The 18,347-nt window shown below is 34.8% G+C and overlaps 1 protein-coding gene across 50 annotated transcripts in view; it reads left to right on the plus strand.

Moving 5' to 3' along the window:
* Positions 1 to 18,347, plus strand: part of slo (calcium-activated potassium channel slo) — a 162,025-nt gene that overhangs the window by 110,064 nt on the left and 33,614 nt on the right. For 15 of the 50 annotated variants that reach the window (XM_076366257.1, XM_076366266.1, XM_076366285.1 and 12 more), the window contains exons 13-14: positions 11,700 to 11,855; positions 12,244 to 12,320. In XM_076366257.1, coding sequence (XP_076222372.1) covers positions 11,700 to 11,855; positions 12,244 to 12,320 — 233 coding nt within the window. Of the gene's footprint in view, positions 1 to 6,289; positions 6,403 to 11,699; positions 11,856 to 12,243; positions 12,321 to 12,984; positions 13,021 to 17,283; positions 17,353 to 18,347 lie in introns of all 50 variants that reach the window. The other 35 variants (XM_076366245.1, XM_076366243.1, XM_076366244.1 and 32 more) reach the window with 5 other exon arrangements.

Genomic DNA, 18,347 nt, shown 5'->3' on the forward strand with positions numbered 1-18,347 from the left:
TAGGAGTAGAAAGAGTCAGTAAGTAGTCAGACAGAGTAAAAAATTCGTTAGCAAGACTTTACATTTATTCTCCTCAAAATCAAATTAGTAATAATACTTTCTTTCATAATCATTCTTGTACAGGGAATCACATTTTGTATTTGTCGATTGAGAAAACAGTGAAACAAGAACCGTTTGAACCTCTTTATCCATCAATGCGATACATTTCTTCAAGTTAACAAACTTGTCAAAATACTTCTATGTATCGATTGAAAACTGAGCACTCTGTAGATAATTTGTCCATGCATTCTTAACACACAAAGAGATGCTGTTTATTTATTTCACTCGCTTATCTCAGACTAGTTCACTACCCGGACTAAATTGTTTTCGTGTTAGATATTGATTACTAACACAGAGTGGCCACTAACTCGAGAATTTAGCAAGTTATGGAGTTACAAGAGTACCCGACAAATATTTTATAAAAATGATGCACTGTAAGCTTTAAACCTTTATTGTGTTTAGAGATAACAAAATGGATTTTAGAAAAATTCTTTCTCAATTGAGTTTATAATTAAGTAGAAGTTTTCTGAGATTTGACAGAGTAAGTCTCAAGTTTATCGTTTAAAGCTGTTAAAACACTTATAATTATTTATATTCTTTAAACGTTGAATAATTCGTTTGTAATATAATATGATCACTTTAAACATACTGCAATTTCAAACATTTTAGACTGAATTTAAAGATTTACTTTAAAAAGTAAATAATAAATAAATAAAGTAAGTAATAAATAAATAATACTTTATATTTAAAACATATATATTCTATACAGTTAATATATATTTTATGACCACATTCAATTAATACAAATGAATAATTCCCGTCTGGTTACGTTCAAATAATTAATAAATCAATAAACAATAATTTCATCGTTGACTAGCTTCCACGATATTCCACATCATCGTACAAAATCAAACAACATAAGTTTTCTTACGGAAATACAGGGTGGCTCTACTTCTTTGTACATAACGATATCTGTAAACTCTACGAGAAATGTTGACTGAAGAATCTCACATAAATATAAACTCAAAATTCTATGTTAAAAACTTATAATAAAAATATAAAATAGCAATGTCCAGAATTTTATTCTAGTGTAAAAAATATCCAAAGAATTAATACTTTGAAAGTAGGAATTTTTTAAATTTCCAAAAACACATTTTCCATAAAAAATCTGAATCATAGATTGAAGTTTTAAATACTACCATTCTCTTGTTATTTGAACAATCAAATTACTCATTAACAGCTTTCGATTTTACCACAGGACTTTCACTTAGAGTGGTCCGAAGTGGAATAAGAATCCAGTCCAGCGCAAATTATATTTCTCATTTCTCGTTTCTCATTTGCGAAAGAAAGATATAAAAATTCTTGAAATCTGTTAGCATCGTTATGCAGAAGAAAATAGGAACATAATCGCGCGATGATGGTTTTCATAATGAAATATGAATCGATTTATAGTCACTGTAAGATCGATTTATAATACTCCTACAAACGTGGGTCTCTTCGTTGTGCAAAAATTCGTCGGGAAAGGTTTCGTTTGGAAGGGAAGCACTCGTCCGAACGATCCTGTGTGTCAAAAATACATGGACTCGGGCGACCATTTTGCGCTCTTTTCATGCCCGCGTTAACGACGGTGGAATCACTCGAGAGGGGTCCGGCAGTCTCTTGAATCAGAAAGAAAATAAAAGGATGAAGCTTTGCCTCGCCTATGTCTTTCACTACGCTCCACTCTGCTATATACATTATATGGACTATATCTATATATATTCTATATATACATATACTACATATATATATGGACGTGTCAACTATACTTATACAGTACCGTATCTGTGCTCTACACTTAATCGATGTAAGCCACCCCTTCATCGCTTTAGTAACGTCTCAGTAATTCTCACCAATTTTCTTGCAATCTCCGTGTACCGTTTCGAATACGATCGTATACCGCGGATTGCACGGTCATGGATATACGTATACATATATACATATATTTATAATTATATTATATATTAAATTATAATAATATTATATATATAAATATATGTATATTTCGGTATTTACTTGAGGTACCGCGAGGATCGACAAGACGGCGTAAGCTTGAGCTGTTTCGCGAGGATTGTTCGGTGAATTACACATGACGATTTTTGTGCAATTTTGCGCAATTATTTAGTGAGGCAGTATTAGATTTTTGTGCTGTTCGGTTGCTTTTACTTTTCTAGTTTAAGAAAGGAATAACTTTCTTGTATTTCTGTGATTAGAATACGCGAATTGCAGCAAATATTGGAGAGTTTACTTGAATTTGACGGAAAAATTCTTTGTGGAAATTTTACTGAGAGAAGCCAACGAAGTTTACGGTTTATCATATTTCTTTAAGGAGTAAAAGTTGTGACAATGGTTAATGTATAAACAATTTTTATCGTAGACATACTACTCAATTATTGCTCAATGTACAAATTTCTAAAAGAGTATATAAAAAGTGGATACTTAATTGTTAGAAGATACTTTTGTTAATTTTCTTTTATAAATTCATAGATTTTCATAAACGCAAAGCATATGTAAACGTTTCATTATTGTGTATAATTGATGACTCATAAACACACAAATAGAAGCGTTAGTCTTTCCCTTAAAATGGATGATTGTTATCAACAACTACAGTACAATTTCCAAGTTGATGAAACAAACAATTGCGGGAAATAACATGAAAATATCGGCGTGCATTGATCACCGAACATCTCTTGCCGCAGAATGTTTACGAACGCAGTCACGTGGCTTGGTCCACAACACCTTTTCTCTAGGTTGCTTCGTCTACGGTATTGCATGTCGATATTACGCAACAGTTTCATTTGTAAAATAAAATCTCCAAGTGTATACTGTTCTGTCAGGCGCCGGTGCAATGCATACAAACGTGTATATACGCTCAACGGAGTAACACATCTTTATGCGCTGAGAATTTCCATGCTTTGGTAATTGACGAGTTACTAAATGGTCCATCTCACCGTGCACGCACAGCTGCGTTTGCGAAATAAAGTTGATTGTACAGCTGCTGGTATGAAGAACTGTTCGTCTTTTCGTGGACGATTCAATATCGTATCGATCGATCAGTTAGGTGATAATGTCTTTTCTCTTTCAATTAGGCGGTCGTGACAAATGTTTGTTCACGAGCAGACTGCAGATTTCCATGCAAATGCAGATTTCTATGAATCCGTTTACAGAAACTGAAATTAAACTAACATTGCATTTCCAACTGAAATGAAATGAAACTTTAAGATTCTTCGCTAAAATGTTTTGGTAGATTCCAAATGAACCAAAAGTCTTGTTCCTTTAATTTCTTCTCTGTCCACGAGTTCTAACACTTCCTTTCCTAAATGTTTGAAACTTTGAGCTTCAGATTGTCGTGCATTTTATAAAAACATGAAATCTGTAGTCTGCTTGCGAATTTAGTGAAAGAATGATGCTGTCTTGAATTACATTTGCAACAATTGACATTGATCCTTAGTATACCAAAAAACAGGACGTATTTATCTATTTTATAGACGCTGTTATCAATTATCATTGCGGAACAAAGGTATTTTCAAGTGAACAATTCACGAAAAGTAAGGTTGTGGCGAGAAGAATACTTATGGCTGGAAAACGAAGCATTACAAAGTTGCTTTTATCATTTATAGAAGGTTGACGATTCTTTCAAGGAAGCAGTTACTGATGCTTCTTTATCAGTGTGTCTCTCATTGATGTTTGAGTTTATTTTTCTAATACCGATATGTTGAAAATATTAATTCCATTGTTTTCATCCGTCAACACACCGCAGTATCGATTTAATGAAATATTTGTCATGTGCAACGAAGATATTAGGTCGACCAAAAGATTTTGTCGTTTTACTTTTCAATGTGACATTTATATTATCAAGTACTAATAAATATGGGAGGTACAACAACTAAAAAATAATAGAAAATTTTTAAATCAAATACGCAGTCCGTACTTCAATAAAGTATAATTTAACACAATGAAACGTTTCTTTAAACTTCGTTTATAAATGCGACTATACTCTTTGGCCAACCTCATATTATACATCCGAAAAACTTAGAGAATTCAAGAAGCATTAGGGACCCTAGACAATTGCTGTCACCTCGTATTTTATCATGATTCATTTTTTTATGCGAAAATAATGATTTCGATGTCATAAACGGAAGTTTTATTAACCTCGCTACGTGCTGTATAAATTATAAAATGCTTTCGATCCAGAAAGCTGTATAATCCGATCGTGAACGAGAACTTGTATACAAGAATGAGTCATCTAAGACTGAAACCTAAAATATCTCTGCTGATTTTAATGATACGACTAACTTCCCATGAAAGAGAAGGATACTTATTCTGAAGAAGGAAGTAGTGCAATCAAAATTTCAATACTGTAAAGTAGTACACTAAAAATTCCATTTTTTAGAAATATTAAAATTATAAAAGCTTTTGAACAAAAATATCTTAGTACTTTTTTATACGACAAGCAATTTCAGTTCGTTCATTAAACTTTATGTTGTTTTATTTTTATTATCTATTGAAATGAGAGATACTGGTTCAATTAAATAATCTAAAAAAGTTCTCAATGTGGATAATTTATAGTTTACTTTGAAAAATATTGTCGACGACTTCAAAATTACGGAGAACTCGTGATTGACAAGTTAATCTTTTCCATGACAATATTCGTTCGTATATAAAGTGAATGCTTCTTTTCTTAGCAACTTTGTCATGTCACTGAAAACAAACAAGATATTTTAGCCGTCCTTAGGTGACTCACCCCGTATAAATATAAAGAGTACGAGCGCAGATTTCGGTCGATCACGACAGTGGCCAATGAAATTCATAAAATACACAAAATATGGAAGACACATATAAAAAAACTTTTATGGAGAAATTCTATGGAGAAAGTTAATCAAGAACGAATTTTCATTATTTAGGCTCTGAAAATAATAATAATGGTTCGGGAATAGATGAATTTTTGATTCATTCAAAATCATCGTCAATGAAAAGCTGGTCGAAAGTGGTTTATCAAAGATCGTGTGCGTTTGATTAAAATTCTAGTATCGCAAAAGGTCAGTATCCATCTCTGATGATGATCGGTTCCAGCTCGATGGAAACTTCAATTTACTTGACATTCAAACATGTTCAAACCTTTGTAAATACTGAATTGCATTATCATCTTTGGTGTTTTTCTTCGAACCAAGACTTGTTTACAAAATTTCGAAGAAACAGGCTTGAAGAACTTGAATCCAAACGATCGTTACTTTCATCGTAACCTGAAGCAGTGTATTCTTCGTTACAGGTAAACCCCACGCAACATGTTGTAAATATTCTATCGAATTCAGATGGATACTGGAAAACATTTTCATCGCTTCTATCACGTTGAATCTCATATATTAATATATTTCATAAGTTACTTTACGAGCCATTAGGTTGTTTTATACAAACTTAATGAATTATCTATGTTATAATTTTGGGGGACAAGTTCTTAACACGTCTTCAAATATTTTCAATTGATACCTCCGTGTTCTTAAAAGGAAATTAATCGAATCGACCGGTATTCTGAATACCTAGGATATATTAGAAACTATTCAAAATACTTAAACTTCGACGAATTGTACCACCACCATAATATATGATACTTGATGGCCTTGAAGTGTCCTCGGCGCAATCATCAAAGAAACTATAAAAACGTCACACGACGCTCCTCTTCAAATCGACGACACCTTAATTAAAATGATCTCCTACCTCTTAAAATTATCTAGCTTACCAGAGTCATCAAAGGTAATCTGACTTAAATATTTCATTCAAATATTTCAACATTTCATCAAAAAACTGTAGAAACGATAGCAAAAGATATAGAATATTGTACAGCGGAAATCGTGTTCAATACCTTAATTAATATTATCTAGCTTACCAGAGTCATCAAAGGTAATCCGACTTAAATATTTCATTCAAATATTTAAATGAAATATTCTGAATATTGTAGAGTGAAAATCTTATCCACAGTAAATCTCCACAGTTATACGCCGACCTCCATTTTTCACGAACATTTTAAACGAAGAAACGTTTTCTATTTTATTGTCGGTCATGATGAAAAGAAACAACGCGATTCCGCGTTGCTCGACTGCGCGAAGAAAAGCAGACCAGGGGTCGGCCTCCTTTTTCATGACGATTTCATTGAATTTAGTCGACGATGTTGAGAAGGTTTGATGACGTGGGGCCCGATTGGTTGGTGTTTCAGTCGCCGGATACTCAGGCGTGGCAGAATGATTACCTGCAGGGCACGGGCTGCGAGATGTACACGGAAACACTCTCCCCGTCCTTTACCGGGATGACATTTCCCCAAGCCAGCGAGTAAGTCCTCGCTGCCATTGGTTGCCACACGTGCAAACTTTTTAAATAACTGAAAAAAAAGTGGAATAGACATTTTTACAACACATATACCGATACACGTATACACACACGTAAACGAATGCGAAACTACCGAAAATTTGTGGCCAGTTACTGTCCGCTTTTACAATGCAAATGTTTAAAACATTTTACAAAGACCAATCCATTCTTGTTTTATCCTCATGGAATATTAGTTTATTTATTATCATCTTACGATTATACTTATTGCATCAGGTGCACTATTTGTATAATTTAGCAATGCTACTTTTTGATTGAATCATTCTAAATATCAAACATTAGATTAATTAGAATTTTTGAAAGCTTCGTAACAAAGCTGGGAAACTAATTTTCATGTTTTTATATTGTGTTACTTAATATTTTATATAATATTTCGTGGTGAGTCATTCTTTTTATTGGTCTTTTTAACAGATAGATTTAATTAGATTAGATTTATTGTTCATTACTGGTTCCATACTTTTGACTAACATGATATGACACGATACAAACTACGTCACAGTAATTACACAAGAGGGACTCAAACACACACAAATACGCGCGCGCGCGCGCGTATGTAAGTATACATACATACAAACATGTACAACACACTCAATATACACGTAGCACACATTTATTTTTTAAATAAATTTCTGACATCGTTGTGAGGCGTGTACATACACTCGTACGTGATTACGAATGTCACCCTTCACTTGAGTTTTGTTTTTTTTTTACCTCCTTTTTGAACGTTCCTACTTTTACCAGAATCTATTGTTAATTAGCGTAGTTTGTTTCTTTTTTTCTTTATGTTCTCTTCCGTTTTATCCTTTTTGGTACGTTGGTACTTTGGTATTTTGAATGTACAATGAGATTTTTTATACACATTCGACGTTTTACTAGTGACGTTTGTTTATCATTTTCTCAATGAATCTCTTTGCTTTTTTATACGACTTTGCTCGGTTATGTACCAATATTTTTATGCTACATAGAAGTAGATATAGTGGGACGTGTGCAGATTTCAGTGGTGCTGACTTACATTCAGTCGTTTCAAAGTATTATTTGGTTCTCACAATCCGGGAGTGACTTGAATCAGTCGGAAACGTGGTTACAATAATACGAGAAATAAAATTGCATTTGCTTCAATGTTACGATAGTCGATTATGTAATGTAAATTTGAAAATTCATTAAACACAGCAATTACATGTTACAGAAAATTACTAGAATATATTACAATTGTAACATTGTAATCAAAGAAACAATTACATGATACTTAATAACATTTTCTAACCAGATTCAATTTATTGCATCTTTTACTTGAGAAAGTAAACTTTTGATCTATACCCTCGTAATTTACCTATCCAAATTTATAAATGGTTTCATAATGGATTCTTCGATTAAGTAAAATATATAAGTACAAAACAAATGTATGTTATACCAACTACAATTTCGTTTAATAACTAAGAAGCACCTCCTAGATGAAATGTGCATGCCTCCCGTAAGAAACATGTATTTTTGTACTGACGTCTTTACGGCATCACGTGATACCGGACAAAGATAAATTTTGGGGATGGTAATTTTATCGACACACATTAATGTAACTCGGCGTGTTTCATATGTTTTTTTTTATGTTCAAAAAATTCGACAAGGATACGCGGGAAACGAATGTCCATTTCCGTTTCGTCCTCGTCATTGTCACTGTATTTTAGTATGGCGTTCGAATCTTTCCTCGACAAAGAAGTGTTCATTGTACACGCATGCCTGCTGCTCTTTACTACGTAAAGTATACGAAATTTGGATTATAATGCAGTAAAATTTACATTGATTGTGGAAAATTTCAGTAGGTGAGTTTGTAATCGCGAGTAACTAACACGTCACGGGTTACGCCGTTGTATATATTTCTTTTTGAATTTGATGATATCGTTTAGTAGATTCTTGACAAAGCATTAATATGTAACTAACTAATACTTGTATAGTATAAGTAAATAATAATTTCATAGAAATCTGGGTTTTCATTCTTTTTGCTACATTTTTCTGTCTATTTTACAAGATGTTTGGTAATTCGCGTGTTTCATGTGGTCAATTATTGGGTTAAGTTGCGAAATATATTTATATTTTATTATTTGATATAATTATAAAAAAAATATAATAAATTTGATGATATCGTACAACATTAATAGAAAATGGACATTTTATATTTCATTTACAATTAACTTCTCATGAATATTTTTAATTAATTAAGACAATACTAATTCTGTAAACCGTTGATCTGAATTGTTTAATTTCACATAGTTCTTAATGACTTCATTATCTATAATCATAATTTTTTATTTCATTTCTTAATTTTTGATTACACGTACAGTATACGGTGTTCTTTATACTTTATAATGTTGTATATTCGAATAATTACATCCTCGAAACTTAACCTAATAATTAGACAATTAATTGCGCGCAATCACGCCGCTCCATAAATATTAATTTAAACACGATTCCTATTTTCGTTTTTGTTTACCGTTACGTATTTTTTACACATTCAAAAAATTCGCTACGCGGAAAATCAATTCCGAGAACTCAATTTTATTCGATAGACCAACGAATGTATTTGATTAGAGAAACGAAATTAAATGAACGTTTTTGGAGTCCTTAGAGACGTCTGTTTTGCTATTTTATTATAGACGCCCTCTTTGACTTAATTTTTGCACCGTAATTATTGCATGCACTACTATTTGTCAATGCTGGGCATTATCAAATTCTGTTGATTTTTGATAACTGTTTTCAATGGATTAGAAGTAATCGTTTCGGAATACAGTAATCTTCTAAATATAAATAAGAATTCTTACTAACGATTAAACAACTGTACAATTGTATACAATGATCGTCAAAAGAAAGTTCAAAACAGAAGTGAGATAATAGATCCAAAAATAATTTGTCAGGCTAAAGTATCATTTACAATTGCATATATTTTCTGAAAATAGAACAAAGATGTATTTCTAAATGTAATTGTACACGAAAACAACTTTGTTTACGTAACTAACATTTTATTCTATTCTACAGCCAGTTACGTACAGTATCAATACAGAAATAATAAAATTATATCTTCCATTTCTCAAGTTGTTCTTCAATAAACCAATCAATAAATTACTTATGAAACAATTCAGAAAAACGACTACGCAAGAAGATGTTAGTTTCGAATTTTCTTTTGATCAATCTTCTAGATATTTAAGAAATTAACTGGACAAACGTACACAACGAATTAATGACGATGCCGTAGAACATATTTCATATGAAGAACGTATTACTAAACTTATTACTGTTTAACTCTCTCGTCCTGAGCCTCGTTTAGCCGGCTACGACAGCAAGCGGGCAAGGGGTCACGACCGCACGCGCCACCACGATCATTCCAGGAAATAGTAACCGAGCCTCCGTGTCCTCAGGATTCGATAAATATACTGGGTCGAGCGCCACGAGCGGACGTCTCCCCTTACCCCCCTGCATTCTCAGCCGTCAGGGCGAGGCTCAGGACAAAAGAGGTGAATAGTATTAAAATATTCAATAAGAAGAACTGAATCGAATTGAAGAAAAAAGTTTTACAGAGTTAATCTTTCAGCGGATCGTTACGTGTTGCAGTGTCAACATTGAATAGAATCGTTATCCAGAAACGTCTGGTGAACCAGTAGAATGTTCTCACAATATAGAACATTGGTGCAAGCTATTTTCCTTAACTCTTGAATTATGCGAGCGCACCGCGTTTATATTTGAATCTCTTCTTTTTTATCCAGCACTGCTATATATTTGCGTACGTAGGGACAGAAAAATCGGTCCGCATTTATTTATTGATTTTGAACACGTTCGATTAGTGGTCACAGTTTAATTTGCGTGTGTGGAAATATACAATTCGTCCAGTAAAGAAAAACAAAATATAAAATAGCCCTGTACGCTACACTAGACGTTAGCCCTATTTATTATTGTTATTATTATTATTTTATACGCCACACAAATGCCTGTAGCCGCGTTCTGTTGAAAAGAACGACGCGAACGATTATTAGTATGTCGAACTGTTCCTCGAATTCTGGACTAGTTATAGGATTAGCGTTTGCCTAGACCGCACTAGATTTCGTCTATCTTCGCATGATTCAAATTACTACACACTAACGATCCTGTTGCGAATTTCCCCGCTTTGACACCTCTACGAATCCCTGCTTTGCATGTTTGTACTGTTACTGTTATTTCTAAGGTCATATATCCATTTATTGTAAACCTATAATTGGTATACGTAATTGACAATTACAGGTAAATCATATTAATTAGAAAGTTACGATTACTTTTGAAATGTTGTAAGTTTGTAGAGGATTTTAAAAATGATTTTTAATTATTATCTTTCTTTCAATGGACTTTTTCTTTTAGAGAACGAATTAAACGATTGTGTTAAATCAATCTATTAAATAGAAATAAATTATGGAATAAATCCTCTGGAATGATCAATGCTTACAAGACGTTGAAATTCTCGTATAATAATCTTTTGAAAATAACGGATTGTAAATGGGTTATGACCGCTTTCGAACGTTTTTGGTGTTGCGCACGCTGTAATTGCATAGTTTTCCGTATGATTCGTTCAAGATTTTGAATGAAATAAATACTGTATTGAGTTATTAATTATTAAATTCGGTAAGAAAAATTAAATTCATATTGTTACAAAGTATTCACGTGTAATATTAAGTAGGATTAAAATCAAATACATTTTTTTCTGCTTATGTTTATTTTATATTCTACTTTTTTTATTCGCAAATTCCTCGTGGGAAATGTTGACGAATCACACAGAAGGGCATGAAGATTGTGTTCAAATATCCACTACTTGGTATATGTATATACATTCACGTATGTTTTGTTTAATTGTAGAAAATTACATAATAGAAACGAACGTATATTTCTGCTTTTCGTTTACGTTGTATGGCAAACTGTACATGCTCTTGTAAATCATAGCTTATGTAACTGCTGTAATTTACAATTACAAAGTCAAGTGATACAGTTCACATGATACCACATAGCTTACATTTATTCAATGATAATTACGAAATCTTTGAGACGTTTTACACGCTTTCGATTCGAGTATCTATTGTTTACAAAACTGTTCCCTGATATTTGTCGAGCACTCGCTTAAACAGATAACATTTTCATGAATAAACGAATGTTTTTTATTCGTGGGTGTAAGTAACGATGTTCACAAAAAAATAATCGAGAAGTACCGAATATTATGCAATAATTCGTCCTAGGTTGTGCTTCACGAAATTGAAGTTATTGCTGCTGGCGATCGAGATAAAGGGCGAAGGAGGCGGCGACAGCAAGATCTCGATCAATCCACGTGGTGCCAAGATCGTTGCGAATACTCAGGGATTCTTCATTGCTCAATCTGCTGACGAAGTGAAACGGTGAGAATTCAATTTCAAAATAATCAGTGTAAAAAGATACAAAGAAATATACATAGTTTATTCGATAATTCGATAATGATAATTCAGTGAAGTAGTTTAGTTAAGTTGAATTTCTCTTAGAAGGATAATAATAGGGCCACAGGGTGAGCCGAACAAAGTATCATAAGCTATTTTCTTTAACACCACAAGAGATATTTAATTAATTTTGTTTTCTTATTAAATGCAGTAGTATAGTAATTGTTTGCTATTCAACTATCTCTCATCGAAGTGGAATTTCATAGACAACGAATTTTAATTTCGCTCAATAAGTTTTCTCAGTTTTCATTTCAACTCTATAGTTGATTTCACGTTTCAAATATTTAAACGATTCTCCATTATGCATTTTCAGGGCGTGGTTTTATTGCAAAGCATGCCACGAGGATATTAAAGACGAAACTCTGATCAAGAAATGCAAGTGCAAAAATTGTAAGTTTTTCTAGTCTAGTGACACCCCTATTTAAACAGTTTTACCTATTTCTATTTCTCGTTTAGTTCTGCTGAATTACCGACAAAAGTAATCTCTGACCAAATCGACCTACCAACTATATATAATCTCGGATCTACCGATCGGATATATGCATTATAACAGATTAACGATTAATGATTTCCATCTCTGTGTGTGTATATATATATATTATATATAAAGCACGCTAGACGTAAACCGAAGGTGTCGCGAAATCACATCGCGATGTCCGATTTAACTGAACCCCTTCAATTTCAACATCAAATTCGATCGTTAGTGCTGTTGAACGCGAGTCCAGATGACTTAATGTCGCGCGATTAACCGAGATGAACCGGTTAACAACAGTTTTTCACCCCGTAGACATGTTTTACGTTTTAAGATCAGGGCGAGCCACGCAAGGAGCTCTACTTAAAGCTACCCTTAGCTATCATTTATTTCATTATTTTCTTTCTTTACCTACGACCCCATCGACACCCAGTCTCCTCCCCGACCCCCCGACCCCCCTTCTTCTTTTCTTGTTTTTCTATGTATCCTCTTGCGCCACGGAAAGCCGTGGCAGTAATTACTGCGACAATTAACGAAGTGACATGGTTATGACCATCCTCTTTGTGATATATTGTGATCTAGTGGGGCAGCAGCAGCGCTCTTGGGGCCGGGACTTAGGTAACGTCTCACACTCGTTCGCTTAGTCTTTACTACCGTCGCTAACTATCTCCTTCAAAGTTTTCGTTCTTGTGTACCCTACTTAACACACTTTCACCTTTTACTTTTTTCGATCCCATCCTTAAAAAAGAGCTGAACGACCTCTGTCGTTCGCCGAATTTGATTTTTATTTTACAAATCTGTAACCCTACAAAAATCTAAGAATTTTCTCTTACCCTATGCTACCTTTGTTTAAACTTTATTTTCCACCCTGGAAACCACCCTTGGTCTCTCTTTTTCACACCTTTTATCTCTCTGTCTCTTTGCATATTTCTATCTCTTTGTGTCTTATGTGTACATATTGCCTCGATTTTTTGACCATTATCTTTGCATACACACACATACACATATATATATATATATCTATTTATACACTTGAAATCGGCGACGATTGATCATGATTGACAACGGCGACAATTTGTTCGAATGGCACCGTTTTTATTCTCATTGAGAATGACGCATTTTCGACGGCGGCTGCGACGCCGGTATCATTCGTTTTTCACTGATCTTTCCCGGATGTGTCCGGAATCTTCCTCTCGTTTCTTTCTTGTTCCCACGAAACGATTCGAGCGCGCGACCTGACGAACACTGGCGTTCAAAGAAGTCTAAAAGACGACAGGGGCTGATTGTTGTGATAAACGGACCTAGCAACATTTCTTTTCTAATAAAAAAATTTGTTTTTCGATTTTGTCTTCTCTGAAAAAAGTTCATTGTTTGTTGCTTACGTTTCACTTTTGTGACATTTTTTATTCTTATATATATATATAAGAATATTGCCAATTAACCCTTTGAAGACGGGAATTATTAAAAGTATTGAACAGCTTTCTCATAGAAAGTTGAATTACATATCGAATTCACGATTCGAACTTTTTATTTTTCGGTTTCACGGAAAAAATAAGTATTTATTCAAAAACAAAAGAATTTATCTCTTAATCTAAAATATGCATTCTATGGTTTGATACATTAGTTTGCTACCTGTACCTAAAAAAGAATAAAGTCCCCGAAAAATGTTACAAAATCATGGGAAATTTACCAACCAAAATTTCTGTTCGACCCAGTAGTTTAGAAATCTAATATTCGCCCCTGAGCGACAACTTTTGGCCCGGTGCGTCGTGGTCCGCGATCGAGGTCCGTTTCCCAATTGGCGTGTTCGTGGATGCTTCGAGCCGGAGTGACGTGAAAAATGAAATACCGTTCAGAGTACATGACACGAGACATGTAATCAGTCCTAAATAGTTTCAGTCAGTTGGCGCATGTCCACCTGGCCAATATCAAACAATATAACTAGCCTGCACTCTCTAGTGTGTGCCCTTCTCGCTCGTCTTGCATGCATGATTAGATGATCCCGATCCGGGTATTTTATTATGCCTAAACGGCATGACAGCTTCGTACGAAACCTCTCTGATCTATCTTTTTCTTTCTCTGTCTATCTATCTATCTATCTATCGATCTATCTGTCTATCTATCCATCTATCTATCTATCTATCTATCTGTCTATCTATCTGTCTATCTATCCATCTATCTATCTATCTATCTATCTATCTATCCATCTGTCTATCTATCTATATATCTATATATCTATCTATATATCTATCTGTCTGTCTATCTATCTTTGTCTCTGCCTCTGTCTCTGTCTCTCTCTCTGTCTCTGTCTCTGTCTCTGTCTCCGTCTCTGTCTATCAGTCTATCCATCTATCTTTCTATCTTTCTGTCTTTCTATCTGTCTATCTATCCATCTCTCTGTTTCTCTTACTATATTTCTATCTGTCTGTCTCTCTCACCAGTGGCTGTCTATAACCATATAACCCTATCTTCGATCGCGTGAGAACTCTCAGCGTGCCAGCTGTCATTGATGAGACTTTTCGCCGGCCCACTGGGGCCGATCGATCGCGAACAAATGTTCTGCGCGTCTTCTGCGCCCCCTCCTGCTCTGATCTCAGTGTAAAAAGTAAAAAACAAAAGAAAGGAAAAGAAAGAAACAACAATACCCTCTCGTTACCGTGATAACGAACCGATGATCTTCGCGACACTTCGAACGGTAAGAGGAATGGAGTGTTTCCCATTTGGCCTCGAAGAGAACCGCGACGTTCCTTCGTGTTCTGGGAACTGTCGAGTCCCGCTGGTAATTTTTTTTTATTTTAACTTCGCGACCTTTCTTGATACACATATTGACATTACGACATACACATCCATGCATACACAGTTCACCCGAATCATCCGTGAAAATGATCGAACGCTCCGTTACGCCACTGTGTATCCGTCTCATGATTATCCATCATGATCTCTTAAACCCTGGGCAGTCAACGTTTCTCCCGTCTCGTCTTGCCGGTCCGCGAACCAAACGAGTTCGGAATAATTAATCGGTGAGCTTTACGGCCACGGTAAATGGCCGAGCTTCAGAAATGGGGAGCTTAATGACGCGTCGAGACACACCGGAGACGTTTGGCGAGGGTTCCCCGTCATTTTTCAACGTCTCCTGTTGTCTCGGCCCGGTCGGGAGACGATCGATCGCAATTGGGGATTGCGTGGTGCCTTAAATCGGCTTCCCTTTTCGGCTTTCTAGGTCGGTGTGCAGTTTATAGATAGAAGTAGAGGTGTTCGAGAATCCGATGATCGTGGCGAGTCGGGAATATGTATCGGGTGAGGTCGGGACGGGTCTCTGAAAATGTTCGAGGTTTTCTAAAGGGTTGCAATCTTCGAAAATATTTGACATTTCCGAAATTTGGGAACTACAGTCGAATCTTACAGTATAGTTTTCGAAAATGTTTAAAAAATTGACAATTCAGAATCACTGCTTAATCATGCAATGTAATTCTCGGAAATGTTTCAAAAGTAAAACATTTGAAATCACGGTCGTGCTCACTAAAGTAGGTTTCGAAACGGGTTCTCAACATTTTCGGGAATTGCAAATATATTCGAGGATTCTGAACATTTTTGGAAACCCGTCTCGATCAAACTTCCAAACCCGTTCGGAACCGATATTTTTGGATTCTCGGACATCTCTAGATAAAAAGGGTCCGTTTGTAAGACTGATACAGACTTTTTTAACAATGTTTATGATGACGCTATTTTATAGGCATATATTGCGATTGCTTATTTATATCTGCTGATATCTTGTTCTCATTGACATACGTTTTCATAGACGTACTCTTCTACCGATAGATTGTTTACACATTACATTCTACGATGAATTATTTTCCATCGTGCATCATGAATTTATCAGAGAATGGTAATGTGTAAACAATCCATCGGTAAGAAATTCTTTGAAAATATATGTTGGTAAAAACATATACTGATGAAATAGCGTTGATGCAAAGCATTGTCGAGGAAATTTGTGTCGATATTATAATACGATCCCACATAGAAGCAAGAAAAGTTTCGCTACTAACGAGGAAGCTTAATTATAATTAAACATTTCTTTTTGTCTTGGACATTCTACTAACACCATTTACTATGCACTTTGTATACAGGATATCCTAAAAGGAGGGCGTAAAGCTCGTATTACGTGTTAATAAGGTCGGGTAGATGAAAAGAATTATATAAACTTATATCTGATAATACTTTATTGCAGCGTTATTTGTAAGTGTTCAAAGGTTTCTGGATTTGTTTTTAATATTCGTTACATAAAATCAAATACAAATAATACTTGTTGATAGCTATTGTTTATATGAGCCGATCTGCAGCTTCGAGACGTCTAGCACAGATAGAATAAAAATAAAAACAGGTTAATTTTGGGAATCCATCCAACATGCATTTTATTCTATTTCCTATCACAACAGGAACAGTCGAAAGAGACAAAGGTACATATTTCGAACTCTTCTTATAACTGCCAGATATAAGTTCATACAAACTTTTTTCATCTACATAACTTCGATAACACGTAGTATAACTATTGTCCCCAGCTTTCGGACACCCTGTATAATACCGAGAATCATTTTAACCGATGATCTACGAAGCCTGAAGGATTTTTTATTGGTTTCTTTTATTTCATTTTGGAGTGAACAAGTTCGAATATTTGAGAACGTACAGTCAGTTTGATTAAAGAAAGGTGATTGCGAATTTAATGGATCGTAATTTGTGATTTGAGGTATTTTTTTACCTTATCTCTGCATACGAGCCCAGCATCCCCCACCCCCAGCCCAAACCTCCAAGTTTAGATCGATAAAACCTCTCCATGTATTTATTTACAAACGTGTGTCCGGGCCGACCGCTCGATTTTTACAGATGTGGGGATGATGATGATGCAGACTGGCATGGTGAAAGGGAACACTGCCTACAGCAGTTACCTGGACGGTACGCGTTTTTACACCTTCCTTCACGCTCCTGTTCGTCCCGTTGCATATCCTTTCTTCGAGTTACTTCCGGAACTTTGTCAGAATAATCTTTGAAAATGTTTGTTGCACGATCAAGTTTCAGGAATGACACGTTGTTATTATTTGAGCTTCTTTACTTTCGTAACAAACGAAATTTATTTCATTCGAGTACAATAGAACGTCGTTTGAATCTACGGGAAGTAATTTACAGTTGTAAGCTGTTGTATAATTTCATATGTCACGACAAAACTTTATTATTCTGACAAATTCTCTCTGTTTGAGTCAAAGTTCAAGATTAAGCAGATGATTTGACTAATCGAGTCTCAAATGAAAGAAACTAATGGCGAAAATTGACGGGGTTAAAGGAAAATTATGATAGAATGGTCAGAATTCGGGCATTATGTTAATATATTGGTCACGTGACTTGCAGCGCACAAAATGGCGGTCTCAGTCTCGGCCAGTCAAATTATAATTTATTTTTAATGTTCCATCATTGTGTTATTGTGTACACGTTTGTGTTCGCCAGTCTGGCAATTGAAAGATAAAGAAACGGAACAGAACGTAACATTTGACTCAAGCAGAGATTCGTTAGTTTGACACTGAACGAGGTAAGGTAATATAAGTGGCGCAAAAAGATGCAAATATCGAAGTTTAGCATTTGTATTCCATATTCACATGCACTTATACATCACAGTAACGTTGAACTTTTTGCTCTTTGACATTGTTCAGTTCGTAACTGTTCTCGTTGGGCTTACGCTAGAGCTGAAAGTTGGCGAGCATCGTTCTCTTAACAATGCAGTACGAGTCGTGTTCGGGCCGGATGTGAATCGTTGGATGTTGTACAGCGAGTGACGCGAGGAATTCGTACCTTATTAATTTTTGACTTTGGATGATATGTATCTTACAAGGAAACAAGAAGATTATAAAAGATATGGAATGTACACACATTTCCATTAAATGAGATTCACTTATTCA

Source organism: Nomia melanderi, chromosome 3 (assembly GCF_051020985.1).
Source record: "Nomia melanderi isolate GNS246 chromosome 3, iyNomMela1, whole genome shotgun sequence".
NCBI classification, from domain to species: Eukaryota; Metazoa; Arthropoda; class Insecta; order Hymenoptera; family Halictidae; genus Nomia; species Nomia melanderi.